The following is an 18,359-nucleotide window of genomic DNA, read 5'->3' as shown; positions in this document are numbered from 1 at the left end:
AGACCTTAGCTGTGTTAACTCTTAGACACTTTCTTAATGCTGTCATTCTCATGAATTGTAGAATCTCTGTTGTGCACAGGAATTGTGTATGTATTCATGACAAATACTGTTGTAATTAAAGACAGCCGTAGAAATAATTATTTTTACATTAAAATATATATTTGTTTTTAAATTGCCTTTCACTCTTGAGGATGTCCAAATATAAAACAGTTTTCTCTGTTAAATCTGTTTTACCAGGTCAGTTTCTATTTTACTGCAAAGTGTCATAAATTTGCTTTAAACACTGGTGATTCTCTAGGCTTCCCTTTTTTGAAAGGTGGTTCAGATAGTGCTGTCAGTATTTCTACCTACCTAAAAAAGAAGTAATTCACCTCTAATGTCAATGTGGCTTAAGGGGAATTATTAATAGCTTTTTAAGAGTGCCCATTTAAAGAGCAGAGGTCCGTGTGAGACACCAATACACAGTTGATTAAGCCCTGAAAGTAGTCATCAGCCTAGTGACTTTAGAATTAGTAAGAACTTAAAGGTAAAAAACCCCTGATGCTACTGTTCTCACTCTACTTCATAGAAATTGTTTTGCTCAGTTTAATTTCAAAGTATGTTTTTGATGGTTTCAGTTAATTTCTCTTTTTTACATTTTGGAAAAGATTTTCTTTTCCTTTATCCCTACAGGCAGAAGAAGAGAGAGATGATATGGAGAGAGTCAAATTGGATAATAAACGAATTCTCTTCAATCTGTTGCCAGCACATGTCGCACAGCACTTTCTTATGTCTAATCCAAGGAATATGGTAAACCAAGATAAGGTTTAAATGTATGGTAATGTTGTATAAATGTGACCATTTGCAGCTTGGGTCAACTTTCAACTGTATGCTTTCAAGAAAAGCTTGGACTTATAAAATTGCATTCAAATTAAAATAAATGGGTTTGTAAATACTTGTACGCAGGAATTAGATCAGGATTATTTCTTTCTCTGTATTGTCCTCTTTCTCTGAAGAATTTTAAGAAACAGCAGGATAAGGGAATTCTGTATTATTCAACATCAATGCAGCTGAGTGTCTGCATGCAAATCAAAAATTTCTTTTTCAATTAAATTAGAGGATTGGAATTTATCTGAGTATTTCATGAGCTCAGTTTGGTTCTGAGTGGTGAGGTGTGTGAATTGCCAGAAGCTTCCATTTGAACCACTCTAGTTCTGTAAATACACCATATTACCAAACTCAGCCTTTAAAAGTAAAAACAGAATTTTACTCATCCAGAAAGGCTACAGTAGCTTTTAACCTCAAAGTCCACAGTGATGAAGTGAACACTGGTTCAAGAAGACATTACCACATTTTTTCTAGAGCAGCTGCAATAACTGCAGCAATTGTGGCCATAATAACCACAATACTGCTCTTCTAAATTATGAGTCTCTGTGCTTTGGAGTTTGGACCAATATATTTAAACTGCAGAACAGCAATTATACTTCTGTTAGCTCTCTGAATTCTTAAATAGGAGCTTTACCAGGCAGAATAAGATTATATTGCTAATGCTGAATACAGGACTCTGCAACTCAGGGAAAGAGATGAAAAAGCAAGGCTGCTGGTTTTGTGCTGCAGGGTAAGACTGTCCTTTTTTAACCATAAAACAGAACTGAGAAAATGCAATGGTATTTCTCACACAATAAAAGAAGTTCTAAAACTGTTCAGACTTTCTATGAATTTTTCAGTCACTTCATCCCTACACAGGGAAAAGAGACTACATTTTGTTGTTGTTGTTGTTTGTTTGTTTTAAATGGCTCTAATAGCTTAGGTTTTACTTTTATGCTGTGGATTTTTTTTTTAAGGGAAGAGATATTGCATTTATTTATTTATATTCAATAGGACTGTCTCTCTCTCTACCCAAACTGATGGCTTTTGTCCTAGCTATCCAGGCAACTGCTCTTGCTGCTTAGCACTAGAATAGGTATCAGAATAGGTATCATAATAATGATGTCTGTTTTAGATTAAACTTTTTAAACAAAAAATATATCTGTTCATGTACTGCAGGACCTTTATTACCAGTCATATTCACAAGTGGGAGTGATGTTTGCTTCCATCCCAAATTTCAATGATTTCTACATTGAACTGGATGGCAATAATATGGGAGTGGAGTGTTTACGCCTGCTAAATGAAATTATTGCTGATTTTGATGAGGTAAGGTCTAAATGCTTTGTATTTTGACCATATCAGTTCTACCAAACTTCTATCAACAGAGGTTTTTTGTAAAAATTCAACATATTTTGAACTGTTTAATAAAACAGTATTATATTGAAAATCAACTGGGCCTCTCTCCAAAGTGCCTGTTTTGTACATTTGAGGACATGAATCTGACTTCAAATTCCTTTACTTCAAGAAATGTATTAAAATGCAAGTCAGTGGTATTTTCTTGTTTGTTTGTTTGCTTGTTTTTCTTTAAATGACCACAAAGATAGCAAGCCTCAACTTACCAAACATAATATGGTTTAATCAAGTTGCACATTGTTTGTTAACTATGGTTGCTTGTCTAAAATATTATGTAATATTTAACAGTTTTATGTTTTAAACAAAGCTTATGGACAAAGAGTATTATAAGGACATAGAAAAGATCAAGACAATTGGAAGTACATATATGGCAGCTGTGGGACTTGTACCTACTTCAGGAACTAAGGTAAGAAGATTTTATATGACAGTCAATGTGGTGGAACTGTTCTTGTTCATTTTTCAAAGGAACACCAGGAATACAACCAACTCAGTGTGATTACAGATAGCTTGTTTTATTTCTTTACAACAACTTAAATCTGAAATTCAAATAACATCATTAGCTTGAAAAGAAAAATTGCTATCCTAGCAACTTCTCACATGCCTGCATTTGCATTTGATTGTCTGCAAATCTGGATTCTTTGTAAAGAATCTGTGTAAAAAGCTCCTAAGTCAGAATGGTAGTATTTTAAACCTAGAATCTATTTACTAGATTTGTATGCAGCATCTGGAAAAACAGAATCCCCTGGCAGAATACCAAATATATTGTGTACAAATTAATAATTACATTTAAAAGGCATAATGTATTAATAAACTATTAATAAAATTAATTATACAAGCAATATAATGAACACATGAAGGCAACCCATGCATTCAGATTTCCCAGAATCTCCTGAGACCTCTTCCCTATTCATAGAATCATAGTATCATAGAATGGTTTGGATTGGAAGGAACCTCAAAGATCATCTATTTCTAACCTCTTTGACCAGGTTGCTCAAAGCCCCATCCAACCTGGCCTTGAACACTTCCAGGGTTGGGGTGTCCATGACTTCTCTGGGCAACCTGTTCCAATACCTCACCATCTTCATCATGAAGAATTTCTGCCTTATATCTAAACCTGCCCTCTTTTAGTTTAAAACTGTTACCTGTTGTCTGATCACTGTTAGATCAGATAGAGTTTCAATGTAAAAAATGTTTCAAAACCCTGATAGAGTTTCTCCTCATCTTTCCTGTAGGGCCCCTTTTAAATACTGAAAGGCCTCTCTGGAGCCTTCTCATTTCTAAACTAAATAACCCCAGCTTTCTCAGCCTTTCTTCATAAGAGAGGTTTTCCAGCCCTCTGATCATCTTCATGACCCTCTTCTGGACCCATTGTAACACATCTATATCTTATCTGTGTGCCAGAGCTGAACGCAGTACTCCAGGTGGGGTCTCATGAAAGCAGAATAGAGGGAGAGAATCACCTCCTTTGACCTGTTACATACAGTCTCTTTGATGCAGCCCAGGATATAGTTGGCTTTCTGGGCTGCAAGCACACAGTGTGTCATCTGCAAACTTGTTGATGGTGCATTCAAATCCACTGCCCATGTTGCTGACAAAGATGTTAAATAGTACTGCAAATGCTTTGCAGAACTCATGCATATGGTTTAAAATTTTAAAAATAACACTGAATTAGAGGGTAAAAGCAAAATGAGGCAGAAGATGGCCTGTAAATTTTCTAAGAACAACCAACAGCATAAAATGAATAAATAAGGCAACATTGAAATCAACTATTAGAATCACAGTGGAGTGTATCACAACTTACTTTCTGGTCTGCAAGGTGCTTTATTTATTTACTTATTTATTTATTTATTTTAATTTTTCCTAGAGTAGAAATCTGGACATTATAAAAAGACATTTTTAAATGTTGAGTTTATGCTGAAAATGTTTGACTCCTGGTTCCTGAGGAAGGCAGAAAATTCTTTGAATTTTGTTCCGTATGATCTCATACAAACAGGCAAAGGCATATTTTGTGTCTGGTATAAATGCTCTTTGAACTATAATCCTGAAAACACGTGTGTTATTGCTTAACTTCAGTAGCATATGTTCCAAAACCTAAACATGTTTATCTCTTGTATTTTATAGTTGCTAACTGAAGGGTCAGCTGAGTTAGTCCAGTACTAAAGGTACTGCTCTGAGCTTATCATATTAATGTATTTTAAATCGCTGCAGATGGTCTTGTACAGGACCCTGGGTTTTCCTGAAATCTTGGGGCAAATTTTGATCTTTTCTGTACAGGTAGAATTTATTTAACATTCCAAACTCTCAAAAATTTAAGGATCTTTTGTGATCACAGATAATATTTTCATTTGTAACTTGGGTTTTCAATTCTTCTGTGATATTTTCTGTGATGCAAGTGGGCAGGAATTGTTCATGTCCTCTTGGCAATTTCCTGCTAGGTCTTCAGCATGCAGCCATTTATTAGAAGTATGATGATCCTGGGTAGCCTACCATGTCCAGACAATCACTGCCCTGTCCACACAGTCCCTGGACTGCCCTACAGAGCCAGATATGTCCACTGTAAGCCATACCAGACTCAAGTGCTCCTGGTCTCCCCTCTGCGAGGGGTATACCAGCTTCATAAGAAAATCTGGTGCAGCCTCTAATTGTGTGCCATGGATTTTGTGCTAGGTTTAGGACATGAGCACAAGTTGTGTATGTGGTTAACTCTGCTCTTAACTGAAAATACTTACACACATAGGAACTCAGTACACCTATAAAGTTAAATATTTTAATCCCATATTTTGCAGGACTTTTTTTTTTTTTTTTTTTCTGCAGCTTGACTTCAGCAGGTGCCTATAGCAAATTCACATTGCCTCTGTCAGGGTGGTTTTGCTGTGACGATTATGCCAGTCTTTCTATTAACCTTTCTTTGGTTATCTAAATAAATAATTCATTGCTAGTTACACCATCAGGGCAGCACACTTACCAGGTTCTTTGTAGATCTGCAAAATGTAAGTTCACTGCATGTGTGGAGTCCTTGTAAATTACATCTGTGATTTTACTAGGATCCTGCCTTTTTTGTGGTTTTCAGTGCAAGTTCAAAAGAGTGTGGCAGTAATCCTTTTGAGAGACATATGCCATCTATAGTAAATCCTGTATTTGTGACCTGTCATCTCTCCTGCAACCATGAGAGGCAATGCAGGAAATCAAAGTATGCATCAGGCAAGAACACATTGGAAGGAAAAGGAATATAAAGATTAGAGATTTAATAAAAGCATAGACTTCTCTTTGTTCCAGACATTCAGTATTCTTCACCCTCTCTGTTAGAAGTGTAGCCACCAGCTTTTATATCTTTAAACTTAGTTCCTATTCTTTGTCTTTATGAGGCTGGAAAAGAGTGGAGCTAGCTGACATTGCAAGAAACGTGTAAAGAAAACTATCCTTCCAAAAAACTGGGACTTGCCCAAGTTTTTCATTTTAATCATTTTTTGATTGTGTTTTCTCTATTTTTTTTAATTTCCCAAACACGTGGAGGACCACTTTCAAATTAAGCTGAGAAAAGCAAATAGCAGCCTGTTTCTCAGGTTTCTGAGGCACAGTCAATTTATAAAATCTCACTATCATGTCAAAAATCCAGTAATCTCTCATCTCATGCCAGCTACCACAGCCATGTTGTGAAACACCATACTGAAGCTAGACAGCCAATGACCCTGTATTTCTTTCACCATATCCTACCTTTAGCCGACTTTCACTTTGTAAATCTGTTCAAGAATTCATATTTATTATTCAAATAAAAGTACAACGTGAGAGCAACAATACTGAGTCAGGTCAAAGGTCCACCCTGGTAACCTATCTTTAATGAACCAACAGTAGATACTGGGGGAAGGGTATGAGTTACAGAGCAAACATGCAAATCTCTGTTTTCTACTTTCTAATGATACGCTGTTTAAGAAATTCTAGATCTACAGATAATATCTATTTACCAGTTCATAGCAAATGTTTCTTCCATTAATTTGTATAAGTATTTTTGAATCTAACTAAACTTTTTGAATCAACAATGTTCTCTGAAAATGAGTTCAACAGTTTAATTAGACTGTAGGTGTAAAAAGTATTTCTTTATGTTTTGTTTTGGGGGGTTCTTTTTCTTTTTCTTTTTCTTTTTCTTTTTCTCTTTCTTTCTCTTTTTCTTTTTCTTTTTCTTTTTCTTTTTCTTTTTCTTTTTCTTTTTCTTTTTCTTTTTCTTTTTCTTTTTCTTTTTCTTTTTCTTTTTCTTTTTCTTTTTCTCTTTCTCTTTCTCTTTCTCTTTCTTTTTCTTTTTCTTTTTCTTTTTCTTTTTCTTTTTCTTTTTCTTTTTCTTTTTCTTTTTCTTTTTCTTTTTCTCTTTCTCTTTCTCTTTCTTTTTCTCTTTCTTTCTCTCTTTCTCTTTTTATCTTTTTATCTTTTTATCTTGATACTTCATTATTTTATTTGATCCTTTCTGGTTCTTTTGCTGTAGTTCATTTAGGTATGTTTTATAACAAATCACTTCAGCTTGCCTGGAAAGGAAAGAAAATAGAGCTGTTCTGTATCTCGCAGGATTAAACATAACAGGAATTTTGTCAATGGGAACAACATGGACCCATGGAGCTGGGATCTAGCAAAATCCCCAAAGGGAGAAAAGGGCAGAAACTGTAGCTATTAATAATCATCAGGCAAAGTAGTTTTGTAAGAAACCAGGTTATATTCTGTGAAATGCTCACAACAAACATCTGCAGCTCTCTAGCAACAGAACAACTTAACCATGGGAACTGTGCTTTCCATTCTTCCCAGAAATCAGAAAAAAAGAGGAGTGGAAAAGGAAAAAAGAGGGAAGGGAAGGGAAGGGAAGGGAAGGGAAGGGAAGGGAAGGGAAGGGAAGGGAAGGGAAGGGAAGGGAAGGGAAGGGAAGGGAAGGGAAGGGAAGGGAAGGGAAGGGAAGGGAAGGGAAGGGAAGGGAAGGGAAGGGAAGGGAAGGGAAGGGAAGGGAAGGGAAGGGAAGGGAAGGGAAGGGAAGGGAAGGGAAGGGAAGGGAAGGGAAGGGAAGGGAAGGGAAGGGAAGGGAAGGGAAGGGAAGGGAAGGGAAGGGAAGGGAAGGGAAGGGAAGGGAAGGGAAGGGAAGGGAGAAAGAATCAGTATTTGAGAAAATAGTGCATATGCTGGAATCATCATCAAAAGTTCCTTTCACGGGCAGCATAATAGGTTAAATTCCTTCCCTAAGCCATCCAACTTGTGCCTTTCATTGTTTTTCATATCGGTATTTCAGCTGCTTCTTAGTACCAAACTAATCTAATGTTTAACACCATTTTGTTTCTAGGCTAAAAAATCAATTTTTTCCCATCTGAGTGCACTGGCAGATTTTGCAATAGAGATGTTTGACGTTCTTGATGAAATCAACTATCAGTCTTACAATGACTTTGTCCTACGAGTAGGTAAGTCACATTCTACAATTATCACACAAGAGGAACACTGTTGTTTTTTAACTTTCCTTGTACTGTCTGGAAAGGACTGCCTGCCCTGAATTCCTGAATAAAACTGAGAAGCCTTCTTGTAGAATGTGCACATCCATGTAGAAGATGAGCAGCATGAATGGTTGTCATCAGTACTAAAGAATTAAACCTGTGTTCAATTACAGTGTCTAAGTCTACACGCACCTAAAAGGAAACGGCACAAATATTTTTATACAATATTATTAGTGTATCTAATATTGTGGCTTACATTGCTTTGCATTGCTTAACAGGTGCAAACTAATTCCAGCTGTATTTAACTGTTAGGTACTCCAGCATCTGCATAGACATTGTTGGCATTAAAAGTGTGGTGGGAACTTTTCATAAAAATCATAAAATATCCTGAGTTGGAAGAGATCCACAAGAATCACGAAGTTCAACTCTTGTCTCCACACAGTACCTCCCAAAAATCAAACCATATGTCTGAAAATGTTGTCCAAATGCTCCTTGAACTCCAGCAGGCTTGGTGCCCTGACCACTTCCCTGGGGAGCATGTTCCAGTGCCCTACCAACCTCTTGGTGAAGGCTCTTTTCCTAATATGCAATCTGAACCTCCTCTGACGCAATTGCATGCCATTCCCTTGATGATTCTCCCACTTGATTCTCCCACTAATGAGAAGAGATCAGCACCTCCCCCTCCAAATCACCTCAAACAGTCGTTTCTGCCAGGACACAGTTTGAACAAAAATTCTTAATTTATTTCATGGATGGAAGTTTTGAAACAGAAACTTGACCACATGTATAGTCCAGGATTTATAGCAGTAATAGAGATTCAGTGGATGATCTATACATATTTGAATATGTAGATATCTTGTATATATATATAGAGAGAGAGAGATTTAATTTTATTAAAATATAAATCAAAACAACTAGCATCTTGATATTTTTCAGTGCACAGGGGAGCTTTGGTGTACAGTTTCAGAAGTTCTACCTTTGCTTTTTTTTTTTTTTTATGCTGTTATTACACAATTTTTTTTCCAGTCTTCACACCTGTCTTGGTGAATAAGTGCTGTTTAATCCAACAAAAAAAATTCTCTGGTCTTAACAGCACAGTCCTTCCCATGGAATCCTTTATATGCTATTTCAAGCCTTACCTCTGTGAGTACGTTTTCCCAGCCTGCTTAAGGAGCAAGATTTTCTCTTCCCTTCCTTCCTCCTGTCTCACTGCTCTCCAATGAAAACCAACTAGATAAGGGGAAAAGTGAGGCTGCTAATAGCAGGATAGTAGGAAAGACCAAAGACAACAAGGATGGCAGTGGCAGACTTACACATCTTTGACCTTCTGTATATCCTGATAATCAGAAGTCTGAAATTCTTTTTGAACCATGTTACAACTGTTTTTTCCAGGTTCAGAAAGGGGTAGAAGACAAATTTCTAAACCCCATTCTGCTGTATAACTTGCCTGGGAAAGACTTTGCATAGAACATTATGGAGGATTTCACAATTACAGCTCCTAAAGGGCACTCAGAAAATAGAACATCCCATTTTTTTCTTTCAAACAAGTGTCAAAATCTGTCAGAAATGTAGAAGGAAGCCCAGTGTTTTCCTGAAAAAGGTGCTTGAGCTGTTTTCACGTACTATCTTCTTCTTACAACCTGTTCTGAGTTGTCCTGAGTTGTCTAGTAGTGATAACTACTATGACATGCTTCTCTTACCCCATTCATTGTGTTTTCAAAGCCACTATTTCTGTTCAGCTTGGAAAATCCCCCACTAGAAAGGCTTTGTATGAACAGCCACAGTGGAAGTCATAGCAAACGATTAAAGGTCTTTAAAAATTTTTCTTGAATTTTTCCACAGACAAATTGTGTAGTAACCACTACTTTTCTTCTTTTCTTAAAAAAAAAAAAAATCAACAAATGGGCTATTTTTTTATATTGTTTATCATACTGCATTTCCAATTAGATATCTATGTATATGTCTTTGTTTTGTATCTAAAACTCTTCCAAATTCGAAAGTCCAGTTGGTGTTAACATACATTGTGTTCTATGACCAATAGAATTCCAGGACACTTGTGATAAGTCTGTTTTATAAGATTTATGTTTTCCTTCAATAATATGCTGTAGTGTTTGAAACAACTGAAAAAACAAACTCATTATTGTTCTGATTTTAGGTATTAACGTTGGGCCTGTAGTGGCTGGAGTCATTGGAGCCAGAAGACCACAGTACGATATCTGGGGAAACACTGTAAATGTTGCCAGCCGGATGGATAGTACTGGAGTGCAAGGGAAAATTCAGGTGACTGCATTCTAAGATAATTTTACAAACTTTATATAACTGCTGTTTTATATGTGTTTACATTTTTAAGACTCCTTAAAAAATGCAGCCTTACTTGATTTTGTGTTTTTTGTTTGTTTGTTTGTTTTTTGTTTTCTGAATAAAGCAAAATTCTCCAGATGAATCAGGAAACAGATATGTAGTTGTTTTCCATGATATGCTTCATTACTTCATAAAATCCAGATAAATTGTTTCCCATCAGAAGAAGCAGGGTTCTCTGCTGCATTGCACTCAGCTGGAGGCAAGCCCAGGAATGCCAACACTGCATGGGGCACCCAGTGTGCTGTAGGAATTTTGCCTGAATAAGGACTACAAGGAAGGGATCTGTGTCCATTTGCATCCTGCTGCATTTTATATGGCTTTAAAAATTCCTCAAATCCTTTGGATTGGAGATGCTACACAGGCAGAATATTGTTTTTCTACTAGAGCTTGGCTAGAAGCAATGCTGCACATCTCAAAATCTCAACGAACTCTTTATCCAAAATACCTGTTTAGACTCCAGGGATCAAAAGGCCTTTTGGAGTAACTTACCATCAGTAGAACTGATCCAGCTTAGAAAAGTGGAGAATTTGACTACATACTTCTGACAGACAGAGCTTAATTTGGCTGTGTAATTATTCATCTTGAGACCAGAATTTCTGCTTCTGAGATTCCAGTTTGGTCAGTGATTTTAAATTCCTTAAGAAAGCTTTTAGTGAGCCCAAGAGCAGCAGTACATGTTAATTCATTCTGCTTATGGGTACTTCACAACAGATAAGTAAAATAGGGAGGGATTGGCAGTTTTAGGATTGACCTTATATGAACAGAAAAAAATAATGAAAAACTAATATATTTTTTTGTTGTTGTTTCTTCTTTTCCCTCTCTTCAGGTTACAGAAGAAGTTCAGCGGATATTAAAGAGGTGCAGTTATGAATTTGTGTGCAGGGGTAAAGTCAGTGTAAAGGGAAAAGGTGAAATGTTGACCTATTTCCTGGAAGGAAAGGCCAATGGAAATAATCCACAAACACGATCTTTAAACTTAGAGCGGAAAATATACCCTTATGGAAAATCAAACATTCAAACAAAACTGGGTACCAGCTGTCCATCAGTGTCCTCAGTTGCTAGCTTTACCGTAAATGCTGGGCTTGGAGCAGTTCAAGCATCTGCCACTCATACAAATCAAACACTGCATTATCTTCCCTCTGTGCCGGCTGTGAAGGAGGCGTAGAGCAAAGGAGATTTGGTTGTGCCATTTGCAGTGAACTTGGAAAGCAATGGTTCCCTGAATTTTTACCAAGAGATCAGAGGTCATATAGGCCATGGCATTAACCAAGGACCACTACAACCCAACCAAAGAGAACTTGGGAACTGTGTAATGAACTCTTGGGATGGAATATATAAGGGCTAGCAATTCTGTTAGAAAAGTCAAAACCTGATTTTCTGGAAATAAGGAATATTTTCTTGACATTTTTAATGGGTAAATGGAAAAAAAAAATGAGATAAATGTGCAAGCAATTATTTATGAGTGTGTGTGTATATATATGTTTTAATTTATATATGCACATATACAAACACTCCTACGTAGAATTAATATAGTTATATATATATAAAAAAAAAAAAGAAAAACATTAAAATATGTATTTATTTACACATCCACCTACAATGACATAGCAAAGAGATTTCTCTTTCTGTCATAGCCAGCATTGTTGGGTCTGGGATTAGAAAAGCTGCAATTAATTGTGGAGTGTGTGGCAGATGAAGGTTCTCTTGGGCTACAGCAAGAATTAGAAAAACCGTGCTCCCAATGCATGAGTTAAAGCAACGAGAAGTGTTCATTGCACTGTCAGTGGCAGATTAACGAAGGCTGGATTCAGGTAATTGCTAAACCTTATGTATTTTTCAAATTCTACTTGCATGCTCCAAAACTTTGAAGAAATTCCAAGTCAAACAATAACACTAGGTTGTAAAATAGATAAACAACAGAACTTTAATTTTGGCAGAAGAGCAATATGTTTTCTTTTTACATTGGAAAAAAAAAATCCATTGGAGAAAAAAAAAAAAAAAGGTGTTAGAGTTTTAAAAGTTGCTAATTCCTCAGAGGTTATCAGATTCTGTGTGAGACAGAAGAGCCACCCCCCAAATAGAGCAATACACTTCAGCAATATAGAAACATTCCTTTATGTATATTGCTGATTTTATCGAAGAGCAGAAGGATGGTATTATGAATTGGATGGCTTTTGTAAACAGCATAGGTCATGTAACTCGGTTCCAGGACTTAGCTATACCTTTCTAAGCTGCTCAAACATGCTGTTGCTAGCTTTGTGCTATTTGTATATTTGCCAGGTCTTATGTCTTAATTGATTTCTAAATTAATGCCATAGTTGTTGTTTTTTTTATATCTTGATTCTATCCAGGCTCACTCCTCAAAGCTGTACATTTATAGAAAGCTATAATTCTGAGAAACAAGCACAGTCAAACTTTGCCTAACTGAGGAGCACACTGGTAAACATACCATGAAAGTGAAGGCTGCTCTTAACCTGCATAAAAGGGAATATATTGTGACTTCTTTTTCCTTTAATAGAGCCCACATCCTTTCATAAATGGTTTCATTTTGAAACACCAGTCTAGATGTGAAATGCATTGCGTAGGAGGGGGTAGTCTAAGAGTTACCTGGCTGTGGATGACTGGTGACATGCTCCATGAACAGCTGCCATAATGGGGATGCACAATCTAACCAGGCTCACTGCTTTCCAAAAGAGAAGCAAAGCTTCAAATTGTCAAAAAACATGCAAAGCTTCATTTTAGTCAAAAAAAAAAAAAAAAAAAAAAAAAAAAAAAAAACTGCAGAAGTTGTCAAGATTGTACATTAGGAAACATATATAGTATATTCCACATTTCCTATTTTGTTACTGATTTCAGTGGAAAGAGGATACTGAATGTGGTTCTTCTGCAATCAGCATATGGACAAATTTTGTGTAGACATGTACAAATTGTTAAAGAAAATCTGCAGGAGTTTCTGTTCCCTGTGTAGCTGTGGGACTCCACTGGTTTTCAGCAAGGTTTTACCTGGTATCCTGTCAGCTAGGTGCTTGATTACAAAGATAGCACAAATACTGTTGTGATTAAAACAACTATAAGAAATGTAAATTGTTTCCTGGCTATTGGGTGTATACACTCTGTCTGACCTGTGAAAAGTCAATGCATTTCTTTATATTACTAACAGCTATCCAGTTCACAGGTATTATTTTAGAATTATATAATTCTGTTTTGGTGCCATTCAAAGCCATTTAAATAAATACACATAGAGAACACAAACTTAGAAGAATAAATATTTACAAAATTAAACTGAGTAAAAGGTATCCATGCAAAGTGCACTGCATATTTTAGTTTTTCTAATAGGTTTATAAGAATTAAATCACAATGCAATTAAGTGACATATTTAACCTAAATGGAAACTATTACGTCCAATAGCATTAATCACTCAGTTTCACTCCCAAAGAGACCAAGCCACACAATATTTGTAGCAGTGGACTTGATACAATTTCACTGATAGTAATGAAACCTTTTTTCACATGTCCTGTTATTACAAAGCTGCTTCAGATCATAGTGTAGTACATAACCACATAGACCAAATATAAACATTGATCCACCTTCAAATCTTAAAATGGAAGTATTTATTTCTTACTCTTTTTTTTTTTTTTTTTTTTAAACAGGTCCAAAATATAATCATATTGCCATTGTTTCTTTTGTCATTAAATTAACAGTGAGCAGAATGAATTGCTCCCTGTGCTGATATTTTGGGGACTGTTCTTATTCCCAGACTCTTTTCCAGCCTAGTCATGGAGTAATGTCAGTGGAAAATCATGTAGCAAAGAAGATCATGTAGCAAAGGTTCTCCTTTACCTTGGGCAAAGGTTTTCTAAGCCTGATCCTCTTCTCCAACAAATGAATGAGGCAAGTGTCTTTTGTAAGAATATTTTTCATGTTGAATGGAAAGGACCAGATAGGTGCTCTCCATTGGCTATCTACCTGTGGGATCCTTTTGCCTCTGGAGCAAGGTGAGTGCACCAGGATGTCTTTTTGGCACTACAGCTAGTCCAGTTTGTGTGGGCTATCTTAAGCTATCAGTGATGGTGTATTTGAAGTCAGTTTCCAGACTTTCTCCTCATCCTAACATTAATGTTTTTGTTGTGGTTGTTGTTGATTTATCTTTCTTTTAATGGGAAAAACTCTATTTTTTCCTACTACTCATGAAAAAAGTTCAGCCAAGTCACAAATGAGTAAAAAGCCATATGAAAACGATAGGCAGTATTAATCAGACATTCCAGCAGGGGAGTCCAAACATCCATTTAAATCATGATATATTGAAGCTGTGCTCTTACCTTTATGCTTTCCCTTTTTTTTTGTTCATATAATTTTCCTCCTTTTCCTTTTCTTGTGTATTTTCTTGTTTTATTTCAGATCTTGTATAACAGCTTTAAATGATAGCTATAATGTCTCTGCTCTTATCTAGTAGTAAGATTTCTGATAACCCCATAAATGGATATTTTCTGCCAAATTAGAGAAGTCTGTCATAACTTCTTTTATTGGCTGAAGATCACATGTGGCCAACTCTAATATCTTTACAAATAGTTCTGAGGGATTTGATTTGGACTTACTTTAACAGGTGAAATTGCGTTTCCTATCTTGCATTTATTAATTTCCTGGTCAAGTTTTGAAACTGTTGACTAGGTGACCTTGCGGTAGCCCCAGCAAGGAGTCAGTTCTGCTGCACAGTACCCAAAAGTCCCTAACTTTTAACTGAGGGTAGCGACAGGCTGTATTGTAGGTAGAATAGCATCCTGCACTTCTGCAGCTCTTAGCTTGAAATAATTAACAGATATGAGCCCTACAACAATGTGATGCCATTTTGGCATGTTAATGTGTGTCAATAGCAAGCACAATTTTTCACATCAGTTTGCACGTTTTCTCTTTAAGATAATAGTAATAGATAAAGTTTTGTTCTTTATATAAGGAAATAAGTATCAGAGATGTTCAAACTTACTTCACTGTTTTGGGAGCTAATTTCAAAGTGTTCCTGTGCTACCTTTATCTTTAAATGATTTTTTAATTATTATTCTCTGCTGAGATTACAAATTAGCATTCAGATGAATTCCTGGCTAGATATTTCCAAACATTTTCCATTCACATTGAGTAGAAACCTGTTTTATCCAGCCTGTAAAATGCATTGTTATTTGTAGATGCTTCCAAATGTAACTAGTTGCACTCTTGTTTTCACTAAAACATATACAAATTATCCATTGCTTTCTCTAGGTGAGACTGAGAGTAAAAAGCTTCAGCTCACAGGGCTGAATCTGCATCACTTATGGGCCCACAAGGCCTGCAGAAATCAGCAGGGATTTAGCATGATTACAAAGGTCAAGAGTTGAACTTCTGTAGGCCAAGTTTTGCTTTGGGTTACAGTGATGCCTCACTCTGGTATTGAACCGAAGTCACTATTTTACAGCACTGTAACAGAGTAGATTATAAAAGTCTCTTTCATATTTTTGCCCATAATTTGTCTGTAAAGCAAAAGAAAGTTATTGGGAGCCACTGTTTGAAAGGAAACTGTGTATGACCTGTGCCATTTCAGTGCTTTGAGAAATCCAAATACAATAGTAACTAGCTTGAATCATTTTCATGTGTTGAATAAATACCTGCTTGTAGCAGAATCAAAGTATTTTCTCTGCATCAGCAAGTCCAGATTCTGTATGTGTTCTGCCCAGGCAGGATGACTATTTAGCCATAATGTTCTTTCAAGTTAGAGTTTTGTATTACAGTGAAAACCAACATTTTTTTTAATTTGTGATAAACCTGTATTATAATGCCTTATTTATTTTTAATCTTGTACAGTGTTACAAAACAACAGAAAACATTGGCCTTTCATGTACTATTCACTTTAAAAGATGTATTGTGTGAAATTTTGTAAATAGTTTTAGCTTTGACAGGTAATTGCATGTACACTTGTATAAAAAGAGGCAAAAAGGCACACTTTTAACAAATTTTTGTAACAGACATTTTACATGTGCATGGAGACTATAAATCCTTTGGAAATTGATGTCCTTTTGGTTTTCCTTGCAATATACTGCATGCCACTCATGCCTGACTTCAGTAAAAAAAAAAAAAAAAAAAAAAAAAAAAAAAAAAAAGTTTAAAAAGTACAAAACAGTATGTTTTACTAAATATTTTTTACATATCACTTCTGGCACAAAGTTAAATCCACTAGTTGCATGTGTGTTCAGCAAAGCAAAATCTAAATGCAAACAGCAAAATAAGAAGAAAAATAATTTAATGATTGTGATCTGCCAACCTCAGTGTTCCAAGTTCCATAATACAGTATATGAAATGTGTTATCAACATCTATGCTGTTTTTATGAGGTACCTTCTGGTCATTAGAAGCAATAAACTCTACTTACTGTAATACAAAAACCAAGCAGATATTCTAGTTCATAATGATGTAATATCTGACATTCAGTGGGTACTCTGTGATACTGCATTTGATGTAGTATTGTCATCATGCAGGACCAAGTGTCATATACATTATTGCTGTATGCAGGTGCAACACTATGGAAGGTAAAGGGGGTGAATTGGCCCATTGATGTTACCCAGAATAAATTTCTAATATGGTATTAAGTTATTGTATGTGGAAAGTACACAATGTGAATAGATTATTTTACTAGATACATACATATGTATATATATATGTATGTATATATATAAATTCATTTTGTTGCCTTATTTTTGTTAAAAATGTTTTTAGCCATTTTCCAAAAACCTTCTATTGCTAAGCATAAACTATTGAACAGAACTATTAGGAGAAGGTTCACCAGGTATTCTGGCTTTGAGCTGCCTGTGTTCTCCTGTGCTGATGCAACTCCTGCTCCTACTGAAGCCATGCTTACAGGGATGCACCGTTTATATATTACAGCCTGACTCACAGTTTGGGCCCCCTGTCTGGTAGTAGTGTAAGATCAATAAATTAGTAACCAGTCCTCTTAACTGATTTTTCCATATTGCTGCTAAACCAAACTTTAAATTTTGGAAATATTTGGCATGCACCATTTTTAAAGTTTTTATATCCATGATACTACAGTTAGGAACTACTTGAATTACTTACAAAAGTGCTGTATGATAAATCAGGAGTATTGTAGGAGCATAACACTGAGGTTGGTGGCAGAGGAAAAGGAGGATGGACTGTGAATACTTTCTATTATGGATTAACAAGGACTTCTTGTATTTTACAGCTAGTTTTATAATAGGACGTAGGAATCTGTTGGTTTGTTTGATTAATCAAGTGATTATGGGATTAACTAGGCAGTACACTTCCTGCAAGCAATTCTGTCATCAGATTGTAGATTATCCCATTCCAGATTATCATATCACAGTTTGTATGTAAGAACAACTACCTTGTATTGATGATTGGCTTCATACAGCAGTTAAGGGTTTCTAACAGTCATAAACTAACTCATCTCAAATTCAGTGGATTTTACATCTCACTGTAGCATAACGGTTGTGACTAATGACAATCTGGACTCTGCTTCTCTACCCCAACCCTGTTTATGATTGGCTTTTTCCATAACTCCATATAGGCTTTTATTTATTTATTTATTTATTTATTCTTCTTCGTTCTTCTTAATGCCATCTCTCAGAGTTTTCAGGCCACTCACTTCTGAGCAAAATTAAATAATGAATAAATAAGTAAATCTAAATAAATAGAAAAACAAGTAAAGGTTAGGTGGGGCCTGCCTATCACTCTTTAATTATGCTTCAAAATGTCAAACTGCTTGGGCCGCCTGGGGTGATCTGTAATCTGACAAATTCAAGGGCCTAAAGAGGGAAAGAAAAAAAAAGCAAAGAGTTAGCAGGTGTCTGTTCACGTTCACAAAATTGTTCAAGATCTCTTGCTGAACTGCTTTAAAAATTCCAGACAAAATCATTAGAAATAGTTGGTTGTTACCTTTTATGCCTATTTTCTGATCATGAGGAAGCACTTTGAAATCTGAATTAGCATTGGTTAATATCCATAGCCAATGTGCTGAAGGGACTAGTTTTTACTCGTGCCTTACTACATGCTAGAGGATCTGCTTCTTTATACTGGGATTCCCTGTTTTATGTCTATTGTGGCATCAGACATGTCACACCAGCATAAGACTGCAGGAACAAACAGTGCTGTGCATCACTGTGAACCTTTTTTATTACTTTCTTTCCTACTTCGGTTTACTACCAGCACAGCTATGCCAGTGCAAGGAGTGATCCAAGTGTTTATAAATGAAGGCCATAGACAGGTACATGTGGGTCCAAGTTAAA

The 18,359-nt window shown here is 35.9% G+C and overlaps 1 protein-coding gene across 2 annotated transcripts in view; it reads left to right on the top strand.

The window, feature by feature from the left end:
• The window catches only part of ADCY1 (adenylate cyclase 1), a 160,601-nt gene extending 144,391 nt beyond the window's left edge, over positions 1-16,210 (top strand). For both annotated transcript variants that reach the window (XM_068674818.1, XM_068674817.1), the window contains 6 exons: positions 673-789; positions 2,026-2,172; positions 2,567-2,665; positions 7,571-7,685; positions 9,871-9,995; positions 10,903-16,210. In XM_068674818.1, coding sequence (XP_068530919.1) covers positions 673-789; positions 2,026-2,172; positions 2,567-2,665; positions 7,571-7,685; positions 9,871-9,995; positions 10,903-11,241 — 942 coding nt within the window. In that variant the 3' untranslated portion in view covers positions 11,242-16,210. The remainder of the gene's footprint in view (positions 1-672; positions 790-2,025; positions 2,173-2,566; positions 2,666-7,570; positions 7,686-9,870; positions 9,996-10,902) is intronic.
• The last annotated feature ends 2,149 nt before the right edge of the window (positions 16,211-18,359 follow it).

This window comes from Anas acuta, chromosome 2 (genome assembly GCF_963932015.1).
Source record: "Anas acuta chromosome 2, bAnaAcu1.1, whole genome shotgun sequence".
Lineage (NCBI taxonomy): Eukaryota > Metazoa > Chordata > Aves > Anseriformes > Anatidae > Anas > Anas acuta.
The sequence above is the reverse complement of the archived record's forward strand: the minus strand, read 5'-3'. Positions and strand labels throughout refer to the sequence as shown.